General features: G+C 45.2%; 1 protein-coding gene across 3 annotated transcripts in view; it reads right to left on the reverse strand.

The window, feature by feature from the left end:
- Nucleotides 1-25,782, reverse strand: part of CFAP61 (cilia and flagella associated protein 61) — a 1,856,219-nt gene that overhangs the window by 469,525 nt on the left and 1,360,912 nt on the right. For all 3 annotated transcript variants that reach the window (XM_086927518.1, XM_086927517.1, XM_086927519.1), the window contains one exon: nt 2,674-3,001. In XM_086927518.1, the coding sequence (XP_086783644.1) occupies nt 2,674-3,001 (328 nt within the window). The remainder of the gene's footprint in view (nt 1-2,673; nt 3,002-25,782) is intronic.

Below are 25,782 nucleotides of genomic sequence, written 5' to 3' on the forward strand. Positions count from 1 at the left end.
TGATCTTGTACCACTAGATAAAATTCAGAACAAATTTTTCCGAAGCTTGGTAGGTTTACCGCCATCAACCCCCGCAATCCCACTATTGCTGGATATGGGCTGCCAATCTCTTAAAAATCAAGCTCTATTTAGAATGGTTGCTTTATGGAGAAGAATTTGGTCTACCCCAGAACTGATAATGTTTGCTAATGAGCTTCGGGAGGTTCAACTGTCTTTTGGCTCAGGATATATACCCTGGTTCAAAAGTATTAAAGCAACCCTCCTTAAGATGGGTCTACCGTTACATTGGTCAGATCCAGGTAATCAAACCTTTCCCTCAAAGAATGAGTTTAAACAGTTGTTCTGGTCAGTTGTTAAAAATGATATGATCTCACTTTCAGCTGGTTCTTCACTTACCAGTTCCTTCTTGCTTTATAAAGTAATTCCCCAACCTGAGACGTATTGGGATAACATCACCAAAGGCCTAGATAGAAAACTCTATCATCAATTCAGAGTAGGCACCTTACCAATTAGGGAATTTACTAACAAATGGCAGAATAGTCTGAAAATGTATTGCCCCTTTTGTTTAGAAGTTAACGAAACTGAGAGCCATTTCTTATTCGAATGTCATGCCTATCGCGCACCCCGTCTGAAGTGGCTCAAACCAGTTTGTCGACGAACAAAAATACGGGTGTGTAAAAAAGCAATACACATTCTAAGAACTAATACAGCTGAGTGGGTGTCTATTGGCTTGGCAAAATATCTTGGATGGGCTTGGGTAATCCGAGCAAGGTATATCAAAGAAGCTAGCAAGTAGCGTCCATCATTAATTTAACTAAATTATTTCGAAACTGAAATTGACTGATTATGATCTGGGACATATTGCCTGTTATATTCGTTGGTTCTAACATTGTGTATAATGGAAACTGTTCCAGATATTGTTGGTATAGCTTTTTGTTGATAACTGCTAAAGAAAAAAATGTATTAAGTGGTTATTTGCTTATATTAAGGTTTAAATTTTGATTTTGATTAATATCATTCTTTTTTTTTTTTTGTTTCTGATAAATTTTTATGTATGTTATGTCTTTTATGAAGGAAAACTTCGAAATAAAGACTATAAAAACTGAACTGGTTAGCTGGCCAGACAGCTAGAACGAGGGCACATTTTCTGGCAATTCGTAAATATCTTCCACATCCATGCGAGAAACATCTTTATATACCAGGATTTTTTTGTTGTCTTCCATTTTACTACAAGGAGGTAGTTCCGTTTTTTGGATAGGCAGTAAGATGTTTCCAGACTTGCTCAAATTTAAAATCTGAGGTTATCTGCTCTCATAGATAATCTGACCCTCCAAAATAGTTGTTGTTTGGGAATTACATCGTTCCCTAATAATCACAGGACTAACACAGTAGAGTTGAAATCCAGCTCAATCATTAAAAAAAGAATCAGTCACACATCTTTCCCTTCTAATTTTGTAGTATCTGGTACTTAGGGAAGTGTCCTTTGTAACATTTTAAATTGTGCTTTAGATCATGTTGTGGTACTGTTTTGCACATTACAGTACATTACAGTACAGCACTGCCCATATATGTGGCTACCGACATAAAAGTAATGAATAATATACCTTTTCTGGTTGTAAAATACAAAAGATGTTTGGTAAGAAAACTTTGCAAGTATCCTTTGTCATGTATACTTTAACACACAGCCTGTAAATACCTATATTGGGAGGGGCTGTTAAATAAAACAAAAAAGAAACAATTTCTTAGGATGACACAATCTTTCGCTCGTGTGATATCTCAACAATAAAACAACTACTTTATATTTATTTATTTCTAATATTGCTTACATATTGCAAATTGTTGCTGGAATGTCCACACTAAATGTACGTAAACAAGATTGAACGTCAGAACCAAGTAACGAGGGAGTTTTTAAAATTTGTCTGGGAGAAGGTGAATCAAGAAATTGATACTGAAGGGGTGGAATAGCGTTCTACACTTGTATACCAAGTCAACAGACAGGATGGCTGCAGAATGTAGCCTGATTAGGTCTTGGCAACAATCAGATTTTGCTGTCTGTAGGCAGACCTATTGCTTCCAATATAAAACATACTAAAGAGTGGCCTTTGGGTCAGTCCCTTGCTCCGGACTTGATGGCGATGTTATCTATCTCAGTTGTCTGTTTTTGATATAGCGGCTTTCCTCCCTCTTTTTGTTTGTCACGCCCAGGAGCATTTAGGTCTCACAATGTTCTCCCAGGATGAGCTGCATCCTTCCAATTCATACTAGAGGGGATCTTTTTCTTTTCTTTTGTGCGCTCCATGCAAGTGTGTGGTTTCATCACTATCTTCCCCCGCTTGTTCCTCTTCCCTATGTGCTTTTAGTGATATTGATTCATATAAACAAAGTTAAAAAATAATGTTTCTTGAGTATATTGAGAGACCGTCAACAATGTAAGAAGCACAATTTTCCTGTTACAATGAAGTGTAGTGTACGCGCTTGGCTAAGTGTTCAGAATGGAGGCTGTAAAGAAGAGGAGGGGGGGTTGTGAAAAACATACATAGTCTGTGTGTCAACGATGTCATGTCCATAAAATAATGGCTTGATAAAAACTGACATTTTAGTGGTTCATAATGAAATTTTTTCAGAACCGATTGCTGCATGCTTACTGATATACATAATTTGAATTCCACAGACCTTGAATCTTGGCCCCTTTATACATAGGAATGAGTCTGTCCAGGTCCTCTGGTGGCTCCAAAACTTGCTCAAGAGTTGGGTCAAAAAGTTGCAGCATTGTTGCAGCCAGATTGAATCCAACCTCCTTGGAATTGAAATTGCTGTGTGTCCACCCATTCACATGATACCGACTGGAGAACTTGGTGAGCGGGCCAGCAGCTCTGACAGTGACATCGTTCGTGTGGAAGGTGGTATTAATCACAAGCCTTCCATCAAAAACCAGGCATGCATCGTTCATGGCTTTGAAGGCTTCATAATCTACCCTCTTTTGGGAAAAGTTAAAAAATACCTGAAACACAAAAAGGTAGCCTACGTTAATGTAACGTATCTATGATGGAAAAAACTCTTATTGTTATTGTAATTACTACTAGTACATATCGAGGAGAGCTAGAAACAGTTTAGTCATTTCTCACTTTTCAATTGTCTATTGCTACATGCTCCCTCTACGCCCGATACATTCCTTTGCAGTCTGAATAACAACTTCGTATGCAGGGGGAGTCGTTATGAGCACATAAACATTACAGCCATGCTCTTGGACTTCATAACTGCAAACGTCTAACACTATTGTGAAAAGAAAATATGACCTTAAAGCCCAAGACAAATGCGGACATACGCCTTGAGTGACATGACCAAGTGCTGACCATTGGACTAAAAGCAACCAGGGCCCCAAATAACATGTACTAGTTTAAGGCAAAGTAATCTGCTGCAGCATCTCACCATTTTTCATTATTTGTTTCTCCTTATTTTTTTATACCAAATCAAGACACGAAGGCCAATCTCATCACCTGCATCATAGTCCTTGGCTGAATATGGGCCAAACAGGAAATTCAGGGTGTACATTTGTCCTTGTGGAGGGAGATCAAGTGGAAGAAGTGGGGCCCCCATGGCGACCAAGGTCGAGGTTAGACTGGTGCAGACTCTACTTCAGAGAGGACAATTGGAGCCTCATCTTCAGGGTTGATGGAGTCAGAGTTAATGTGCCTGGGAACCATCGTTGACCATGGTGCTGGGGGTGGTGATATGCTGGAGCTGGAGACAGTCCCGATGAGGGTTCAGAGGGTCCAGCTGAAACCAGGGTGAACCCGCATGGCAGTAATCCAGGTGCAGAACCTCTAGGCTCTATGGAGCCCACAGACGTGCCAGAGGGAATTGGCAAGGGTCTAGAGTTCAAGCACAGTCTTGCAAAACTCTCCCATCAGTTTAGAGATGGAGGATAGTCCCAGAAACTCGGGTTGAGTCAGAACAAGTTCTGGGATCCGCTCTGAAGTCGAACCACTTCGGGAGTGAGATTGAAACCTATTGAGCGGCTCCAGCACTTTCTCAAGGGAGTGTGAATGGTGAGAAGGTGCAGAGTCCTGCTTCGATTTCTTTTGTTTTTTCTTTAACTTACCTGAGGATTTTGATAGAAAGGAAGACTGATCTCTGGAACAACTTCTGCAACTTCTATATCTCGAATGGGACAGGGACCAAACTTTAGACTTGGATCACTCTTATTGGGGAGTCTTCTGATGTTTGGCAATGTAGTTTCGCCTCACGGTCTCCTATAGCCTTCAGACTCATCTACACGCAGTCACTGCATGCCTTAGAGTTGTGACTTGACTGCAGGCACCACAGGCAGATTTAATGAGAATTGGTCACAGACATTTGTTTGCGAAGTCTTTACAGGGCTTAAAACCCATCGTTTTGGGATGGGACCTATTCCTTGCAATTGCAAGAAGAAACAAGCATTGGCATAGCCAATAGGTCTCGCCTTTGGGACCTTATAAGTATTTAGTTATGCAGCACAATATCCTTGGTGCAACAACATCAACTGTTTTATTTTTTATTTATTTTAAAAGTTTTATATAGCGCTAGCTTGACCCGTGGGTATCAGAGCGCTTTACATACACACTGGAGAGAAAAAAAATTTAATTACATAGCAGGACCTAAGGAAGCAAAAAAAGATATAAGTAAAACATTATAATTAGGCAAACAGTGAAGGTGAGAGAGAAAAAAACACAGGTGGTTGACACATTCAAGTACTCACCTATCCTTGATGGTCAAGTGAGAGGGGAGTCAACTATGATATTGAAGTCTAGGTTTGTTGACGTTGGTCGGTAAAGTATCTGTTAAGGAACTGTTGCATGGCTAAACACGTATAAGGTCCCAAAGGCGAGGCCTATTGTCTATGCCAATGCTTATTATTACAGTAATTTAGCGCAGTCATATGTAAAGGTGCTTTCTACCATGCAAATTTCCGGAACTGCCTTAAGGAACGGAATATTTGAGCTTCACACAGCTTGCTTACACCCAGAGTGATGGTTCACCAAAACATATATTTCACCAAAGCCGAAGGATCTTTAGCCAGACCAAACAAAAGGGTTGACAAGGGACATATCCATCACAACCTCTGGCGAAATTCGAAACAAGTCGACTGTACCCCATTTACCAAAACTCTGGCCCTGGGAGCCTGTGCTTTAACTCATTTTATAACTTATCGCCTGACAACTGCATCTCATATTATAGCCGTTAAGGCAGAGCTTTGATCATCCAATATTACTGGAAAAGACACATCATCAAGAAACCTACTTCTATGCTCCAATGTCCATGGGACACTGTACAAGAATTTGGAAATGTTCCGAAATAGTGTTCCTTTCTCTCTACCCATATGTGAGGACCATCCTTCACATTGGTGCTATAGAGTGATGAGATGCATTGTTGGTAAGTGGTAGTGAGGGAATTCATGGAGAAGGAGGAAATAGGGGAGTGGGTGCCAAAAAAGATTGTTGCACCTTGTGCGACCAGTGCTAGGGTCAGCCCTGGCTGGAAGTGTTACCCCTGAAGTTCGGGTCTAGTTGCGCCTCTGTATGCCACCATAATTTTACAACATATTCCAACAGGGCGGATCAGTGAATTGTAGGCTTGTGCTGATATCTGGTGTGATCTCAAACCTAAGCCTAAAATCACAGCAAGGCCAACTCAGCCTTCCATTCTTCTGAGGTCGGTACACGCAGCTGTGTTGAGAACTATAAATGATTTCTATTTCACCAGGATGACATCATCTCCTCGAAAGACATTGCGAGTTCAGTGGAGAATGTCAGGTGTAGAATTGGAAGCAGGAGGGAGGAAAGGCAGGCATCTGCAGCTGTTTCGTGAAACAGAAACTCGGGGCTCATACTAGTTCTGAAGTCCAGTGGTTCCAGACGGCCGTCCTTGACCCCCTACCAGCCCTACCAACCCTCTCAGTTCCATAAGTGACCAACAGCTGCTGTCCAGAATAAAAAACAAATAAAATGGATTACATCAGCTACTCAGGAAAGGACATGGGATACATAAAATATCTGTTTATTTAATGAATGTATGGACTTTCACAGTGCCAGACACAGGAAAACAAAAACATACCAGCCAAGTTATTGCCACAATGTTTTAATGTGTATTTTTTTTATTACCTGCACGGGTACCAGATGGCTCTATGTACCCGGGACACCAGTACTTGTGCATTCCTTAACTTTGTGTTTACATAAAAGTTCGTTATGGGAGTTGTAGTCTTGGTGGTCTTTAACTGCGCCAATTGGACCAGCACACCTGATTACAATGATATGTAAAACCAGTACATGAATGGAAATGAGGTAGCCCAGTTAGTTACATGGAGCCGTCTCACCCTGTGCGCCAGCCCATAAAGTTAGGAGTGGTCACAATGAAGTCCTGGGCCGGCTCCCTTACCGTGATAAGTCTACTAGCGTCCTAAAGCAGCCCAGGGTGGGTAGATACCTCTAGTCTAAACACACCCGTTTACTACAAAGACATAACTTCGTGAAAACCCATTTCAAATGCTTAATAGGGAACGGATAAGAGGCTCGTTATTTTCTGGTCGCATTGAATGCACTCACGTGATATAACAGGGGAATCGGCAGGGGCGTAAGAGACACTAAAATTCTGGGGGGGACAGGGACAACCTTGTGGATTTTCCATTGACCCTATACAAATCACCACCCGTTAAACAAATACATTTGCATCGTTTGAAGTGAAATATTGAGAAAAGCAGCCATGTAGTCACAGTTTGCATGTATGCTTTATTGTTGTTTACATTCACATAGTAATCAGACCAAATGTTTAAAAAAAATGTATATGAATCTTGCATCTTCATGCACCAAGCAAAAAAGGATGCTCACTTCGGGTGAGGGCGTCATGGTTGTAAGTGCATTATGCCTTGAAAAGTACCTGCTGCTGCATTCCTGGTCTCCAGTAATTTTCAGGCAACAATAAAAATGTGAAGATAACTTTTGTGATTAATGATCTTTATTGAGAGAGATCAGAGGTCTGAGTACTGGAAGTTTTGACTCATGGTAAGGTAGCCACAGTGGGGTAATATGCCCGCTACAAAGATTGTGTACCACGCAGATCACAAAATGCATATAATGTAATTAGGTCAGTGAGTTACTGCTTTTGTCTGAGAGATTCTTTTGCTATTTGCAGTTTATAAGTTAAAATCCTAACACTGAACAGTGAGCTATTAACCGTCATCAAAGAGCTGCATGAAAACTGCAAGGTATAGATTAGAATGTTATGATTTTTACCCAGTCTTTCATTATCCTAAAGTTTGAAAATGTGTTCATTAGGATGGAAATCAATTCTGATTATTAAAGAGAACCCCCAACCATGGTGTTATGTTTTACATTCTGGGTTTGTGCTTCTCTAGTGTTGCAAAGCCATCTGTGCCCTGGGCACTCCTCAACTTTTTGCTGACTTGTACTGGTGGTACCTGACTCTGACTGACCCTGGCCTCTGACTAACCAGGGCCAGTGCTATGTTGAAAGAGACACTTACAAATACAGTAAAAATACCTACATACACTAGGGTGCACTATGGGTTAGGGTACCTCCATGATTGACATGACCTCTCCCATACGGCCCTAGTGCATAATAGGGCATGGGGATTGAACCTACCTTTAAGTCCCTAGTATATATTAGGGCATAGTGGTTTAGAGGCCAGAACCCCTTTCTGCTCTTGCATGTGTGCACTGCTGTAGCCTGAGGTCAGTTTAAAAGCAGACCCGTGTTGGAGGACTGCTTTTAAAATGCAAATTGTGCTCAATCTTGATTTTTTGGGTTTAGGGCACTTACACATTGATAAACTACAATGTTGGGGCATATTAGGTATCCCCAGGGGTTCCCCTAGGTGTCCTAGGGGTTAGGTCAGGTATCTACAAGGAGGGCCATTATAAAATGAGTGTTATATGCCCTGGGTTTAGTGAAATTGCACATTTCACTGCCTACATTGTAGTATAGTGCTTCCCAAAATCAGCTTTTGTGCTAGGAGCACTGTGAATTGAGGATCTGCAATATTTTGATATAATCAGAACCCCTAAAGTCATTCCTATGTATTCTAGGGGCGGGGGTCATGTAGGTATAAGGAGGATCCTTATACAGGCCCTGGTATTGGAGAAATTGGCCAGTTAATTTTTCCATTGAAGATCCCCAGCCCATAGGTTAACGTTGCAAGAGGTTATTAATTAATAACTGGAGAAAGGAAAGCCATACAACTAGGATTAAAGGACTCAGAAGAATGTTAATGATAAATGCAACAATGTGGTATTGATGAATTTATTCTAAAATTTACAGACAAGAAGTTATAAGATGTTCTTGTCTGCAAGCCACAATTCAGCCCTTAGTGCCCTGCCTTGATTTGTCAGAGGTAAATGGATTGGACTGGCTGTTTGAAGAGGTGATACATTTACACACTTATGATTGACTGCCTCTGTGTAGTGTGAAGGGTGTTAAGTGTTGACACCCTGCACTGCTATGAGTGGTGCTATATAACTAATTGAATGCTTCTGAGAGAGTAGGTATGGAGACTTGGGCAGCACTATTAAAGGGTGGTAGTGAGTGAATCTGTATCGGAGCTGGGTTGTTGAATACCAAGGCTGTCTATCTGATTTCATCTCCTGCCTCCTTTATCCACAAACATACTCTCCCTCCACATTATCTCACTCTTCCAGGTTCTTTCTCATCTTTGCTTTCACCATATTTCCCTTCCTCCTTCTGCCAACAACTCTTGATGCCTTTCTCTTGTTCAGTTTTACATTCTGATGGTTTAAATGATGTACCGGTCTTCAACAAAGAATACAGTTCGCCTCACCTGCAGACACCAACTTAAATTAAGCATCATTAGCTTGCAGCCCACAAAGGAAATGCCAGCTTGGCTATTCCGGCCCTTTCTGCATTGTATATCCTTCCTGAAGCAGATACACCTTTTTCTCTCCTTTCTGCAAGACACAAGGATCCTAGCCTTCTCCCTTTCCTATGGAAGGGAGAAGAGTGCGTGGCGATCGGTCTCTCCGAGTGCCAGGGAACCGCCCGCCATTGGAATATGGCGGGCAGTAATACAGTCATACGCCCTTCCTAAACATACACAATCAATGGTCCACCACGGCGATCTAGACCAGGACTATAATACCATAGTGGCGAACCTTAGACAGGCTATCGACCAGATAGCTCCTGAAAAGGTACAGAAAATAAAGGGTGCCGCTTCTGAGAGATCATAAAAGAAAGCTTCGCCATCTTGAGAGACGTTGGAGGAAGACAAAAGATTGTACAGACCGAGAACAGTATAAAACATCTCTGAATGTATACAAAAAACTCATTGTGTCAGCCAAAGGGGACTACTATGAAACTCGTATAAACAACAGAAAGAAACATTCAAAATCCGAAAAGAACTGAGTAAGAAAGATGAAAACATTGAAATAACGATAGACTGTAATACCTTTCAATGTTACTTCTTTGAGAAAGTGGCAACCATTTTGTCAGATTTTAAGAAGGACACTCTTAATATTTCCTTTGCACTACAGGTCCCTCAAGCCCCTCCGAGATTCACCATCACTAGGTTTCCAGGTATAGATTCTATAATCCTTGGGCAGCTTATGAATACAACCAAGTCAGGCTCCCTTGCAGACCCCTGCCCCCCGAAATCTTTCGTTTGGCACTCCCTGTTCTAGAGGACCATATCATCTGCCTCTTAAACAATTCACTAGACACCGGTCTTCTACCAGCTAGCTTTATAGAGGCACGCGTCAAGCCCCTGATAAAAAGCCGGGGGCGGACCCGGCTATTCTGAAAAACTATAGGCCAATATCCCAGCTGCCTTTTCTGTCCAAGATACTAGAACAACATGTGCTAAAATCCCTGTCTTCCTTCATGGAGTCACACCATCTACTCCAGGAGCGTCAAGCGGGATTCCGTGCACATCACAGCACCGAGTTAGTAATGCTCTCGGTGCTAGATGAGCTCAGATGTATGGCTGACAGTAAAAAACCAAGTGCCCTGATACTTTTAGACCTTTCAGCGGCGTTTGATACTGTCAGCCATGCCCTGCTCCTGGACAGACTGGCCGCGTTTGGGATAAAGGACCTGGCATTTCAATGGCTAAAATCCTTTCTGTCAGGGAGGACCCAGATGATTCAATTAGCGGATTGTATATCTGAGGTGGGTGTTCTTGAGTGTGGAGACCCGCAGGGCTCTGCATTGTCACCACTCTTATTTAATCGTTATCTACAACCACTGATAGAGTCCCTGGCAAGTATGGGCTGCAGAATTTTTAACTATGCAGATGATACTCAGCTGCTGCTGAGTATTGACAACACAACATCTGCCCAGACTCAGGCCCAGAATATACTCAGGTTTACGGTGAGCTGGATGACGGCAAATTTGTTGAAAATAAATCCAGAAAAAACTGAGGTCCTAGTGGTCTCAACTGCTGCCTCGCCTTGGAGTGATTTGTTCTGGCCCCAAGAGCTTGGCCCCACCCCGAAACCATGTCCTAAAGTAAAAAGCCTTGGTATTAAGATCGACCATGAGCTGACAATGGCTAGCCAAGTATCTTCTGTTGTCGGAACTTGCACCAACTTAATTAGGCAGCTGCGCAAGCTAGTTCCCCTACTCTCCCTAAATATGCTCCGAACTATTGTTTCGGCTACTATAATCTCAAGGATTGATTATGGGAACGCACTCTACCTAGGTTTGCCAAAAAATTTGATCAACTGCCTGCAGGTTCTTCTGAACGATGCAGCGCGACTAATTTTTAGATCACCCAGACAGAACCATGCCTCCCCATTATTGCACAGGCTACACTGGCTTCCCATAAAGCAAAGGGTGGAATTCAAAAGCTTATGCATCGCCCATAAGGCAATCTATGAATCTATGTGCATGCGCCTGCCTATATAAAAGAACGGCTTGAGGTTTATAAGCCCAATCGACCGTTGAGGTCTTCCGACTCCCAACTGTTGTCTTGTCCGCGTTTCAAAATGGCAACCAAGGGTGGGAGATCCTTTTCTGTCCAAGTCCCACAGATGTGGAACAAATTACCTGAGCCCCTCCGCAAAGAAATTAATCTTCTCCACTTCAGGAAGTCATTGAAAACGCTTTTATTTAGGGAAGCTTTCTGTTCCATTTGACCAAGGTTGTTACATCCGTACCTTCTGTTCACTTATTCAATTGTTGTTACTGCATCTGTCAGAAGCACCTAGAGACCTGACGGTGATTTGGCGCTATACAAACCTCAGATAACAACAACAATAACAATAACAATCAATGGTGGTGGGACTGTCAACGATGCAGTGATGTGGCAGTCCCACCACCATTATAATCACCCCATGAGTTTAATGTGCATGCAAATCCAACATTACCAACCCCATGTAAGTTGCACTACTAGTGTTGAAAAAGTCCAATGGAGGTACCAATGACAAGGTGGACTGGCCTCAAGGGTCTTGTGACCTCAGTGACAGAGTCACTGTCGCTCTAGTTTGTGCTTCTTCGTATGCCTGCTTGCAAGACTGGAGATGAACTGCATGGATTGTGGTGGACAGGCCTTCAAGGTTAACCCAAACTTGCCACCGTTAGGGTCCACCTGCTGGTGCTAAGACACCAGGGCTTCTAAGGTCTATCGGGCCTTCTAAGGTGTAGCATGGGAATGAGCTCTGTCAGGAGTGTGGATTGGTGGACTGGTCATGAAGGCTGAAAATGGTGCTGCAGTTCCAAATTTAGCAGCTCTGGCCAGAGTGCCACATCCTGTCCCCCACTGAACACCATACTGCCCCACTGGGTTAAACTGGCACTGCCTACAGCTACAACCCAATTGTGCTGAGACTCAATTCAAATTATGCATTTGACAAGAGTAAAATGCTGCCTGAAAAAAGTAACAACACCCTGTAAAAAGCAAACACTGAATGCAAGGATGAGCAAAGCATGTCAAATGTTAGCAGGAACAACATGGTTACCTTAAATGTTTTAAACTCATTATTCAGAAATCAGTAAGTGATTTTGCCTGAAAAGTTTTGGACATGACTACAGGACTAGGAAGGGCAGTTTTAATGTCCATTGCTTATATCATTATAAAATATAAGAAGTTTGGTTTAAAAAAGAAGACCAAATCCCTCAACACAGAGCTGTGGTACACATTTTATAGGCTAAAATAATTAAAACTGTTGAAAACGCTCATATTAAAAGTTTTCCAGTCCTCCCCTCAACCAGGTATTGCAGTCCCTTTATGAATGGTGCACTTCCCCACCCTGGGAAAAAAACAATGTTGTTCAAAGAAAGAAGATAAAAAGAAAGTAGCGCTTCACTGGAAAACTCTGTAAAGCAGCGCTAAGGTGCATGGGTGTAAATAACCATCTGGCCTATCTGCTGACCACTCTGTATTGCTTTATTTGGTTATTTAATAATTTTTCTTATTTTGATACTTTGTTCTCTCCATCCAGAGGTTGTATTTTGGAATAGAACCCTGTCAGAAAATTCGGACATTTCCAGCTAAAGTGTTCTGCTCATTTTTGGATCCATTTCACGGGGAACAAATAAAGAAAATGAGAGGCAAGAGATAATATGTAACAGCTGTCTTTTGAAATCTGCATATAAAGATAAGCGAGACAGTGACAGAAAGAGATGGAGGAATAAGGAGAGAGAGAGGGGGAGGAGGAAAGCTACCAGAGGCTGAGCGGGGGAAGCGGACACTGCCCTTGACTTCTCTGGGAATGACGGTAAAGAGACAAGAGTTTTTTCCCTTCTCTGCCCTTCCCAGACTGGCCAAGCCTTACGGCAGAATAACAAAGGGCAGAGGGCGGGTTGCCTCTTTTGACTGCGGGCAGGTGAATCACACGTCAAGTACAGGGCCAGTAGGTAGCACTTTCGCGCGCTAATGGCCCTGTGCATAACAGAAGGGAGAGGGGAAATTCTTTTGTGCCCCTCGTCCCCCCCACCCTTGTCCCCCGTGCCCCCCCCCCACTCCAAAATCTGGGGGGGATATGTCCCCCACAGTTCCTACGCCCATGGGAATCGGATATTTAAAAAACAGGAAGCGATCGATAGAAAAGAAATCAAAAAGAAAAGGGGTTAGGGGTCAAAAGACGTAACAGACAAAGTAAGGTGAAATCAAAAACGAGGGTGTGTACATAAGCGAGGCAGAGGGTGAAACTCGGGGCTACTATTTCTGAAGTCCGGTGGTGCCAGAATGCCGTCCTTGACCCCCTACCAACTCTTTTTTTTTTTTTAAAGCAACTTTATTGTAAACACAAACACAGGCTTCCAACCTACATCCACGGAGGTGGCCGGTTGCCGTCAAATAGGATAAATCATAAGAAGCAAGAGTATCAAGCAGCACAGTACACAGCAAGCCGCCTACAACCACTACGGGCCGGCCACGTTAATCAAGCATAAAGGATCGCTACGATGTAACAGGCATTAGTAAAAACAGGAACTAATAAAAATCTTACATTTACATTTCACTGGTGAAATCCTAAGAAGGAAAGGGGGAAAAAAACAGGTGTTCAATATGCACTGCACGTCTCAATAACAAAGCATAGAATCCAATACACGAATGGAGTAGCTCGAGGAGGAGCACACAGGAAGTGAAGGAGACGAGGGAGGGAGTTGGGGTGGGGGAGGCTCGAGGAGAGAAGAAACATGATAGCATGAAATCATATTGACAATCAGGAGTTCAATGGCAGAAATGGACTAGGGGAACCAATAAAGTCGCTGTTGCCCAGTCTAGCTGTGTGCGGTGGACAATTAGTCATAATATCAATAAGTCCTGTATCTGAGGGGGGAGGGTTCTCACTAGAAAGTGTGGTGGAGGGGGGGTGAGTCGGCCAGGCTTTATGCATCAGTATCTGTCGTTCTGGCTGACAGATATGCTGTCAAAGGCGACCAAATGTTGCGAGGTTTAGAGGAAGGAGGCAACAGTTCAGCATAGCTGGTCAGCTGTTCCTGACAATAGGTCATGTCATCTAGCCATTCCTTGAACTTGGGCGCTCTGCCCCTGCCCCACCGGCATGCCACTCGCCTCTTAGCCATTAATAACGCCAACGCTATATATTTCCGAAACGACGGAGGTGTAGGCAGGACATAGCCCAGCAGGGCCATTAGTGGGGTAGCGTCTAGTCGTGTCCCAGTCATCTGATGCAGAGCCTCATAGACTTCCTCCCAGAAAATGTGAACTATCGGACAACTCCAGGCCAAGTGTAGCATGTCTGCGTCAGATGCATGGCACCTGTCACAGGTGTTAGTGTCTCGTAGGTGAAAGCGATGCATTTTGGCTGGTGTGTAATATAGCCTGTGAAGATATTTGTAGTGTATAAAGCGCAACCTACTACTAGCTGAAACTCGCCCAGTTTGGAGACAACAAAACCCCCATTGGTCATCTGTGATCTCAACCCCCAGTTCTTCACTCCAACGCAATCGGGCCCGTGAAGGAGCCTGCACCAGGTGTTCCTGAATTGTGAAGTACAATAAAGAGACTAGTTTTGTAGGCGTGTCGCGCTGCAGTAATAGGTGGAGAGGTGCAAGTGTGGGAGGTTCTATAGGAAAGTCCACATTCAGGGCTCGCATTCCTTGCCGAAGTCGCAGGTACAAGAAGTTATCTAATGTTGTGTGAGTCAAGTCACGAAAGAGGTCATCTAGAGCCCGAAATTGCCCATTATTGTATAGGGTACCCCAAGTTGTAAGGGCAGCCTTCTCCTTAAGGTTATGAAAGATCTTTTCCTGTAATAACGGCATAGTAGGGTGATAGGCCAGCGGTAATAGCGGAGAGTATAGGGAGTCCGCTCCCAGTAGGGTCATAATGCGACGCAACGCAGTGACCGTAGCATTCACAGTGTTTCGAGTACGGTCACTAGGCGGGACCTCTGCAAACAGCATCCCTTCCAATGGAATCGGGTGTGCAAGCCAATATTCAGTGGCTACATAGGGCATAAACTGGTGATGCCGCACCCAATAATAGAAATAGTGGGCTTGTGCGCTAATGTAGAACAGTTCCAGGTCCGGAATGGCAAAACCACCTGCGGCATAAGGCCTGGTGAGCATCGACAACCGCAAACGAGCCTGTTTACCCCCCCAAACCAGCCTTATCAACTCGGATTTCAACAGTGCAAAAAAATGGCGCCCTGGATAGTATGGGATATTGAGGAAAAGATAGAGCAGTTGTGGGAGTATGACCATTTTAATCAAGGAGGCTCGCCCAGCCATGGACAGCGGGAGCCTAATCCAACGGGTTATCTTGTCGGTGATGCGGGTGAGTGCTACACCATAATTAAGCCGGAGAATTTCCTCCCTATCCTTGGTGATGCCTATCCCCAGGTAGCGGAAGTCATCATCGCACCATTCCAGTGGATAGTCTAGAGGGAAACGCTGCGTCAATAGTGTAAGGGGGAAGAGGCGTGATTTCCCCCAATTAATCTGGACCCCAGATATGCTGCCGAAAACAACAAATTCACGGAGGAGTACATTAAGGTTGGTGCTGGGCTAGCGAACATAGAGCGTGATGTCGTTGGCGTACATAGAAACAAGAATTTGTCGTAAGTGACATCTCAAAGCCATATCATTATGTCGCTGCCTCAGCCGAGCCGCCAGCGGCTCAGTAACCAATGCAAATAGAAGAGGTGACAGGGGGCAACCCTGCCGGGTAACCCGGGCAATGGGGAAAGGTGCGGACATGTGACCATTAATCAGCACCGTAGCGCCTGGCTGACAATATAGGAGCTGAATCCAAGAAATATATATGTAGGGGAAGCCCATCCTTCGCATGACCCCAAACAGATAGTCCCATTCGACAGAGTGAAACGCTTTGGTGGCGTCTAGGAAGACCGCCGCCAGAGGGAGGTCAGGGGAGACAGTGTCCAGGACCGTAAAAAGTGTACGTAAATTATGTGAGGTGGATCTCCCCGGGACAAACCCAGATTGATCCGGTAGCACTAGGCGGTCGAGCAATAAGGTCAACCTATAGGCAATGAGCTTAGCCAAAATCTTATCATCACTATTAAGCAAAGAAAGGGGTCGGTAGGATCCACACATATGGGATGGTTTGTCGGGCTTCAGAAGGGAAATGATAAGCGCTTCCCTCATGGATGGTGGCATAATTCCCACCTCAAGGGATTCCTCAAAGACTTCACGCAGAATAGGTGCCAGCAGTTCGATGTAAGTTTTATAGAATTCTATAGGGATGCCGTCAAGGCCAGTGGCTTTGCCCAAATGCATGCCCATAATGGCATCACGGATTTCGAGTTCGAATGGCGCACTCAAGAATTTGCGGTCTGCGTCGCCAATCCAACCCAAGGCCACGTCGCCTAGATAGGAGTCCAAGTCTAAATTGCGCTGGCCCATACTCGTGTATAGGGTGGTTAAGTGATTGGTAAACTCATCCAGGATAGTAGCAGTATCCCAGTACCTCACTCCGTCGTGTCGTTCTAAGTCAGTTATGTGATTGGAGTGTTGCGGTGCCTAATCACATCAGCAAGTGCCTTGCCAGGCCGCTCCCCCTCTTCATAGCGGCGCGCCATCCAGTGCTTGCCCCGAAAGCGCACTTCCCTGTCTGCTTCTGTCATATATTCCGTTAGCGTCTCTCTAAATTTGCCTTGAGTAGTTGCATCTGGGCAGACCGACAGGAGGGTCTCAAGTTCACGTAGTTCCCTCTCCAATCTCTGGAGAGTGGAAGTTATGCTCTTTAGCACATCCGCTCCCTTCGAGATGCACACCCCCCTAATGGTGACTTTGAATGCTTCCCAAATGGATTCCACACTATCGACAGAGCCTTTATTGGTCTCAAAGAAGGCTCGGATCTCATCTTCCAGTTCCATTATGAAGACTTCGTCAAGCAGCATACTATATACATATATATATTCATATATATACATATTCAGCCGCCATGTACTACGCGGGCATTCAAAGGTCTGGGGGGAAAGAGTGAGGAGAACAGGCGCATGATCAGAGTATGTCCTAGCTAAGTGTTGTGTTGCAGTAATCAGAGGGCCCAAACCACGGGACACAAGCCAGAAGTCTAGTCGCGCCCAGGAGGCAGCATACGCAGTGAAGTGTGTACCTTCATGCCGAAGTGGATAAACGTGCCTCCAAGCGTCTAATAGGCAGTTATCAGTAATATTATCATGAAGTGTAGCAGAGGCTTTGGTGCGGTGGTGCGATGCGGGATGAGATCTGTCAATAGCCGGGTCATACGTGACATTAAAACCCCCCTCAGATAACACTGGTCGATCAAATTTCACTTATCTTATCCCAGAGGGAGGAAAAAAAATCAGTGGAGTCTGTGTTGGGACCACACCAGCATACCAGAGTCACCGAAGTCTGCCCCAATCTTCCCCACGTAAGACAAAACCGTCCCTGATCATCGGAAAGGGAACCTGCCGCGGCAAAAGGCATGTTATTCTTAATTAGTATGGCAGTGCCCCTGGCATAGGTAGAAAAGGAAGAGAATACTATGTGCATTCACCAGCGGGAGGCAAAAGCAGGGGCGCGCAATGGGCTGAGATGGGTTTCCTGTAGCATCGCAATGTGTATGTGATGGCGATCTAAGTAGGCTATAATCTGTCGTCTCTTCCGTGGATCTTTCAACCCCTGAACATTCCATGTAAAGACATTCAGCGGAGTCCCCCTATAAGCCATCGTGCAGTTGAAATATCAATTGTAGCATGTGCAGTAGAAGCAAAAGCACAATACGCAAAAACAAGGAGAAATCACCATATGCGAAGTAGGATTTGAAAAAGCCACTCAGTAAATGCAGGTGTAGAAACAAAGATTGCGCAGAGGAGCGCATTGAACCGTTCAACACAACATTCGTACAACTCCGATATCCCCCCTCCCTCCCCACCCACTGAAGCATCTCAATTATGCCAGTACCATGTTCCCACCCCCCACCCCCCATTCAACCCCCCCCAACAACAGAATACCAACAATTTGGGTCTCACTAATCTCATGTAGTGGACCAAATCGGAGTAATGCCCTTAGGGGGGCGTCAAGGTGGCGACACAACCTAACCTCCATCATGCCGGCCAGAAACAAGTCCCCAGCAGGCAGGTAGAGGTGTCCGGCATTTACATAACTAGGCATACACTGGATCTTCCAGACACCCCCGCTTAAACCATCATATGGACCAACGTTCATAGGGTCTCAGAGTGCAAGTCCACAGGTAGGCAAGGATCTATTATTTCCACAAGGGAGGACAATCTGCCAAGGGGGGCCAGAAGCCCGCCTCTCCGTAAACCCATCTAGAGGGTAGGCCTACTCGTACAAGCCACGTGAGGGATGAGCAGATAGCACAGCGTCACATCCCCCAACCCCAGTCCAAAATTGCTCCCAGACAAAAATCAAATAATGCATAAGTCTTACTAGTGTCCCATATCCGCATCAGCCACCGGGGGATTTCGAGGGTCGTCTGTGTCTGCCGCCTGTCCAGTCAACCGTTTCAGGTGTTTCAAAAATTCCTCCACCTACTGTGGCTTCATAAAAAATCGCTGTTTCCCCTGGTGAGTGATCCGCAGCTTCGCCGGGTAAAGTAGCGCATAATCAATCTACGCCTTGCGCAATTTAGCCTTGACCTCCAAAAATTTACGGAGCTCTTCCTACATCATAGGAGTGAAATCAGGATAGATGGAAAAAGTAACTCCTTTATAGACCAGCTCCCGCCCGCTGCGTGCCGCTCGCAACGCCACGTCGCGGTCTCTGTAGTTCAAGAGACGCGCAATAATGGGGCGGGGGGTGTCTCCAGGCTTCGACCTAGGCGCCAGTGAACGATGTGCTCTCTCCACAATAAATTGGGCAGAAAAGGCGTTAGTACCCACAGCCTCCAACAGCAATTTTTCTACATAATCCTCCATACGGCCAGTGTTGATGGACTCCGGAATTCCTAGAAGGCGAATGTTATTGCGCCGACTGCGCGCCTCCAAATCCTCATTCTTTGCCGCTATGGAGCGTAGGATGTTGTCCATGCGAGACAGTTGGGATATGTGGGTGGCAGAGACATCCTCAGTATTGGAGATGCGTCGTTCCGCTTCCTTAAGCCGCTCATCATGGCGTTCCAGCTTGTGAGCAATGGCGTCCATTCGGGACGATAGTCTGTCCACTTTGTCAACAATAGTGGCGAATCCCTGTCGGACTTCTCTAAGGATCTCCTGAACTTCAGTAGTAGGGGGGGTCGCCGCCGCGTCCTCCACAGCGTGTCCAGATGAGTTGCGATCTCCTTGGCAAGGCAGAGTCGTGTTTTTGGCCGCGTCAAACATGATCTTGGGTTGGCGCGTGTCCGGCTTGCCCATGGCGCCAAGCGTGTTCAAAAGGGATCCCTATGAGTGTTCCACTCCAGTGCCCAGAGTGGCAAGGGGATCCGCAGAAGCAGTGGGGTTTACAGGTCGCAGTGCAATGAGAGGTATGATCCCTAGGCGAAGTGTCTGTGCAGTGGGTCCGATGTCTCCGCCAGGCAGCCGCCCTCTTGCCGCTATAGCTGCAACCATACAGCGCTATGTCTTCAGACGTCCCTGCCAGCGGGGAGAGTTGGCACTATCTGTATCTCGCTACCTCCAAGGAGAACCAGCAGGTCATACAGCACCGCCAGGGATCAAAAGTCAAAATGGCGCTGAAATTGTCTATTTTATCAGAGAGCGCCTCAACGCACTGGTGGCAAGTAGCCGGGCGTATTAGTGTGCATCAGCAGCCTCCCAGGTTTGAAGAGGACGGGGGGGAGGGGGGAGGCGAAATACCTGGCTCGGAGCTCGCCGAGTAATCAGCACAGTCTCACAGAAGGGGCACTCCAGAAATATCAGTAGAAGTCCAGAGCCAGCGTTGGACATGGGTGATCCTACACCCCCCCTCCGCCGGGTCCGCTGCGTCATTCAGGGGTCCGGTGTGGTCACGCCGCAGGCCCAAAACGTATGGTGTCCAAAAGGTGAGCCCAGAATCTTCCGCACCCTAACTCGCTACGCATCACGGGACCAAAGTCCAACTAGTCTCACCCTGGTTAGTAGCAGGCAGACGCACCAGCGTCGCGGTCAGCCCAGTGGCAGCTCTCGCGGTCCCGGAGTTTGAGTGCGGCCGGCGCGGCCCAGTGCGCCCCGCCGCAGCCGCGGCATAAAGTAGATAACGAGGCCGGCCACTCCGCACCAGAGATCTCGCAGCACGTCGGGCATGCACTCTCTTCGCCGGTTGCAGGGGTAAACGAGCAAGAAATGCGGCGAAACTTGATCCGCAGATGCAGGACAGTAGCAGCACTCGTTCGGGGGTGTCCAATACCACCAGGCAGGCCATTAACAGGATAATTACAGGGATTAATTGCGCCGGACGGCAGGAGCTCGCTAAAGAGCGTCCATCTGCTAGTGCGCCACCTAGCGCCCCCTACCAACTCTCCCAGTTCCATAAGTGACCAACAGCTGCAGTACTGAATGAAAAACAAATAAACTGGATTACATCATCTACTTAGGAAAGGACATGGGACACACAAAATATCTGTTTATTTAATGAATGTGTGGACGTTCACAGTGCCAGACACCGGAAAACGAAAACATACCAGTGTTTTATTGTTTTTTTAATTTTTATTACCTGCACAGATACTAGATGGCTCTATGTACCCGCGACACCACTACTTGTGCATTCCTTGACTTTGTGTTTACATAAAAGTGCGTTATGGGAGTTGTAGTCTTGGTGTTCTTTAACTGCGCCAATTGGACCAGCACACCTGATTACAATGATATGTAAAAACCAGTCCATGAATGGAAATGAGGTAGCCCAGTTACATGGAGCCGTCTCACGCTGTGCGCCAGCCCAAAAAGTTAGGAGTGGCCACAATGAAGTCCTGGGCCGGCTCCCTTACTGAGACAAGCTGAAGCAGCCCGGGGTAAGTAGATACCTTTAAATACACCCATTTACTACAAAGACCTAACTATGGGAAAACCCATTTCAAATGCTTAATTGAGAACGGATAAGAGCCTCGTTCTTTTCTGGTCGCATCGAATGTACTCATGTGATATAACAGGGGAATCGGATATTTAAAACCAGGAAGCAAGCAATAGAAAAGAAATGAAAAAGAAAAGGGGTTAGGGGTGAAAAGACGTAACAGACAAAGTAAGGAGAAATAAAAAACGAGGGTGTGTACAAAAGCGAAGCAGAGGGTGTAAGAGAGAGTCACAAAGCTAACTAGCACAATCGTGTGCGCGACTTGCGCGGCAGCATTGGAGAGGAGGGGGGGCCTGCGCGATTCACTTGCGGGAGCGATAATTGCTACCATATGGCAGCGCTCGCTCCCGCAAGTAAATCCCCACATGTGCACGCGTTGCCATTGAAGGCAATGGAACACGTGCACATGTTTGGCTGAAAAGCCAAAGCGATCGCAGAAGGTCTTTTTGCGCTTTCGCGCTGCGTAGGCGAGACCTAAAACTGATCGAGATATGGTCTCAAAGAGACTAGAGGTAGTCTCGGATACGTGTTTGGTGGCAGGGAAAGAAAGGAATTGACGCCAGCGCACAGGAGATGTGCTTAGATAGGCTCCGCACATCATTTCCAGAGTTGAACGGCCTCAGAGCAGAGCTGCACTGTGTCATCTACCGACGGGCAAAGGTACTGCTGAAAAGTTTCCAGTTCCAGTCTGACCATGGCAATATTCAAAAGGTGAGGAATCTGTGGCTCGAGGTCTCTATGAGAAGAAATAATATTTAAATGAAAGTAATGTAATTTGTGGTTAGAGTTACTATTGGGGTTAGCGTAAGGTTGCTCATTTAGCTTAAATACAGTTCATTAGGTTTAATATTAGAATCAATATAAAATATATGATTGATGTAGTGGGGTCGAGGTAGTAGTAAATTATATTAAAGGGGGCATCCAGTGAATAATGCTGCAAAAGATCATTAAACAAAGAAGCATTCTGGAATTCCTATTGTTTGGAGTGTTACAAATGCCAGATTGGATAAAAGGAATTGTTTTGTTCTCTACAACCGATTATCCCATAAAAGTATTTATCAGGCGGAAGTAGTGGTACTCCATATGATGGGTCCGATGTAGTGGGAGATACCAATATGTAACTATTCACATGGTAGGGTTTTATGCTCCTGTATTATTTAATGCAATCGAAGTACCACTATTTAGGATTAACATCTTTGTTTTTTTGACAAGTTACATTACATTACGAGCCGCCTACATCCACAGGCCGGCGGCGATGGAACTTCTAGCATACAGTGAGTGCTGTTTAATACCAATGAAAAGAACTTAAGAAGTGGAAGGTCAGGCCCAAGACAGGCGAAGAGAGGAGGGGGAGGAGGGGGGAGGCAGTCACGAGATTGGAGTCTACATTATGGTTTCCCTTGGACTCTGTATGTAAGGGGATTGGGAAGGCCTAAGAGTAAGGACCACTATTTAAAGCAGATGATCCAATAGAATCTACCCAAAAGGACATTAATAAATGTAATCTTCCATCCTGTGCATACCCGTTGACTTTGGAGTCATTGGCTTATTCCTTGAGAATCACATTAACTCCCACTCAAGACCAAGTCTTTTTCAGGAGGATTTGCTTTGGGCTCAGACCTTTAACGCTGGAGAGGGCCTTTAATGGCAGGTAGAGCCCACTACGGCTGGTCCTAAGTATAAATCCTGAATGTTGTCACACACTTTTAGTTTTTTTAGAAGAAAGACTCACCAATCTATACTTAGATAATAATCACTATATCCATAAGATATCTCCTGTAAATGTGTGGCTCTTGACCTGAACAGGCAGAGTATCACTTCCACAAATCATTGACCTAGGTAAGCTGGAACGATTTTGAATGAAAGACTGCACTTACTTTTTCTTCCTGGGTACCACTAAAATTTACACAATTAACAAAAACAGAGATAAGAGATACTGTGGTCATCACTATACCTCAACTCAGGATGCAAATCCACAGAATCCACATCTAATGTATTTATCTACAGCAATAATCATTTACAATAAGGGGACAATCAGAGGGTGAAGCACATATTGAAATGTTATTTATTGAATTATTGCATGATTTCTTAAAACAGGCCAGCAACTTTTCGAACAGCAACGCTGTGCATAAGGTCAGATAGAAATCTGGTGGATAGAACAATAGGAACCAAATAAGCTAATGAGAGTATAACAGCAAATGTAAAAATAAGATGATGTTGGTAGGGAAGTAAGAGCATGGTCTAATAGGCATATGAAATACTGCACTGCAGGATACATAGGATCACAACAGGAAACAGATCACAATATTTACACTGTGAGGCCCTATTTATTATTATTTTTTAAACATCTGTTTATTGTTATTTTTTTGTAACAGGTGTGCAGGTCAAGGACAGCGTCATACATTTGGTTGTGACATAGATCGGGTGTATTGCAATGGTACATACATTCATCGACAATTTACATAATTGGTACAACATTAAATAAATCGCTGCATGCGTCGTGTGGAACTTGTACTGTGTATCGCATCCCTCTTACAGTGACATTTCCAGGACTCATGTACATCCTTGTATATTCATAAATAATCCTGTTTATTGTCCGTTCAATGTAACGCATTACTGTCCACTGTCATTCGTAGATCCCCTCCCCATTCCCAAGCAGCTAATTCATCCACCCTCAGCTCTCACCTCGTGAATGGTCTGCTGCCCTTCGTATCTCGCTCACCTTTCCCTCTAACTTCATTACGGTTCTTCTCTCGGGTGAGCTAGCAAATAACCCCTCAATGGAGCCCAAACATCCCTGGGCCTGGAGGCCAGTGGTAGTAGTTCCGCATATGTCGAGAGTCTCTCCTGGCACATTACTAAATCAGTAATCTATTCCTTGAACTTGGGAGCCCGCCACCTTCCCGATCGGCACGCCACTCTTCTCTTGGCCATGAGGAGTGCCAACGCAGTAAATTTGCGATGTTCAGAGGAAGTGACTTGACATGCCTCAACAGTGCCAACAACAGGGTGGCTGCCACAGGCGTATCAATCATCTCCCTCAGTGCCTGGAACACCTGTTCCCAAAAATCTCTTACTTCAGGGAATCCCCATGCCAAGTGCAGAAAGTCTGCCCCCGCCTTGCGGCATCTGTCACACCGGTCGTTCTCTCTTAGATTGAACCTATACATCTTGGCTGGTCTGTAATACAGTCTGTGTATAAATTTATAGTGAAGTAGCCGAAGACTGCTTCTGGCTGATACACGCTCGGTTTGCAGACTGCTCCCCTCCCACTGTTCGTCAGTTAGTTCCATCCCTAGTTCCTCATTCCATTTCTTTTGTGCCGGAGGAGATGGTATCGTCAAGTGTGTGTGTGCCGTGCGATATATCAATGACACTGCCCTTTTGGGTGTATCCCTCTCCAACATGAGCTACAGTGGAACAAGCACTGGCGGTTCTGCCGGGAATTCAGAAGTAATCGATCTCACCCCAATTCTAAGTCTGAGGTATATGAACATGTCTAATGGCGTCTTCTGCACTGTTTGGAACATGTGATCAATATCTCGAAATTACCCCTCGTGGAATGAGTCTACCCAAGTGAATATGCAGGTCTGTTGTTGGAATTGCCTAATAAAAAATCTTCTGCAGCAATAGCATATCGGGGTCGTTTGCGAGGGGTAGCAGAGGTGAGTATATCATGGGTGTGTCCAACATACGTTGTATGCGTTGCCATGAAGCTATTGTGCCTGTGAGAGCATTGGCTGCCCCATCTCTATCTTTTACAGCTACATATAAATCTTCTTCTATGGGTGTGGGATGCGACAGCCAATGTTCGGCTGCCACTTGTGGAATATATTTCGGCTGCTTCACCCAATACCAAGCGTAATGAGCTTGTGCACTCAGAAAATAGAGTTCAAAGTTTGGGATTCCAAACCCGCCTTGCGAGTATGGCCTTGTCATCACCTCCCAGTGTAGTCTAGGTTGCTTTCCTCCGCATACTAACTGAATCATCTCCGATCTCAGTGACTTAAAGAAAAATATTCCCGGATAAAAGGGGATATTAAAAAAAAGGTACAGCAACCAGGGGAGCACCACCATTTTGATCAAAGACGCTCGGACCGCCATAGACCGGGGCACTGCCACCCAGCGTGTTACACAATCTGTTATTTTATTCATGGCCGTGCCATAATTCAGCCGCATGAGCTCTTCTTTGTTTCTAGTGACTCTTATCCCCAAGTATTTCAGTTCATTCTCACACGACTACAGGGGAATGTCTAAAGAGAAGCGCGCTGTGATTGTGGTAAGTGGAAAAATACACGATTTGTCCCAGTTTATTTGAACACCTGAAAGCTGCCCATAAATAATGAATCCTCTCAATATCGGGTTTAGGTTTTGCTGCGGGTCACGAATATACAGAGTGATGTCGTCCGCGTATAATGAGACTAATACCTGTCGCAGATTATATCGAAGTGCCTTATCATTGTGGCAATGTCTTAATTTTGCCGCCAGCGGTTCTGTTGCTATTGCAAAAAGCAATGGGGAAAGGGTCACCCTTGTCGTGTCCCCCTCGTGATACTAAAAGTCTGTGACGTTTGTCCGTGTACAAGGACCTTGGCCACTGGCAGGCAGTATAATAATTTTATCCACGACAGGAACAGTGGGGGGAAGCCCATACGCTCCATCACTCCGAAGATGTAATCCCACTCGATGGAGTCGAATGCCTTAGTGGCATCTAAAAAATGGCAGCCGGAGGTAGATCAGACGAAACATTGTTTAGGATGGCAAACAGCGTTCTTAAGTTGTGGGAGCGAGCCCTACGAGGCACAAAGCCCGACTGGTCAGGCAGGATCAAATGCTCCATTAATAAGCTCAGACTTGTCGCAAGTAGTTTGGCCAG

The sequence above is a fragment of the Lissotriton vulgaris genome, chromosome 6 (assembly GCF_964263255.1).
Source record: "Lissotriton vulgaris chromosome 6, aLisVul1.2, whole genome shotgun sequence".
NCBI lineage: Eukaryota > Metazoa > Chordata > Amphibia > Caudata > Salamandridae > Lissotriton > Lissotriton vulgaris.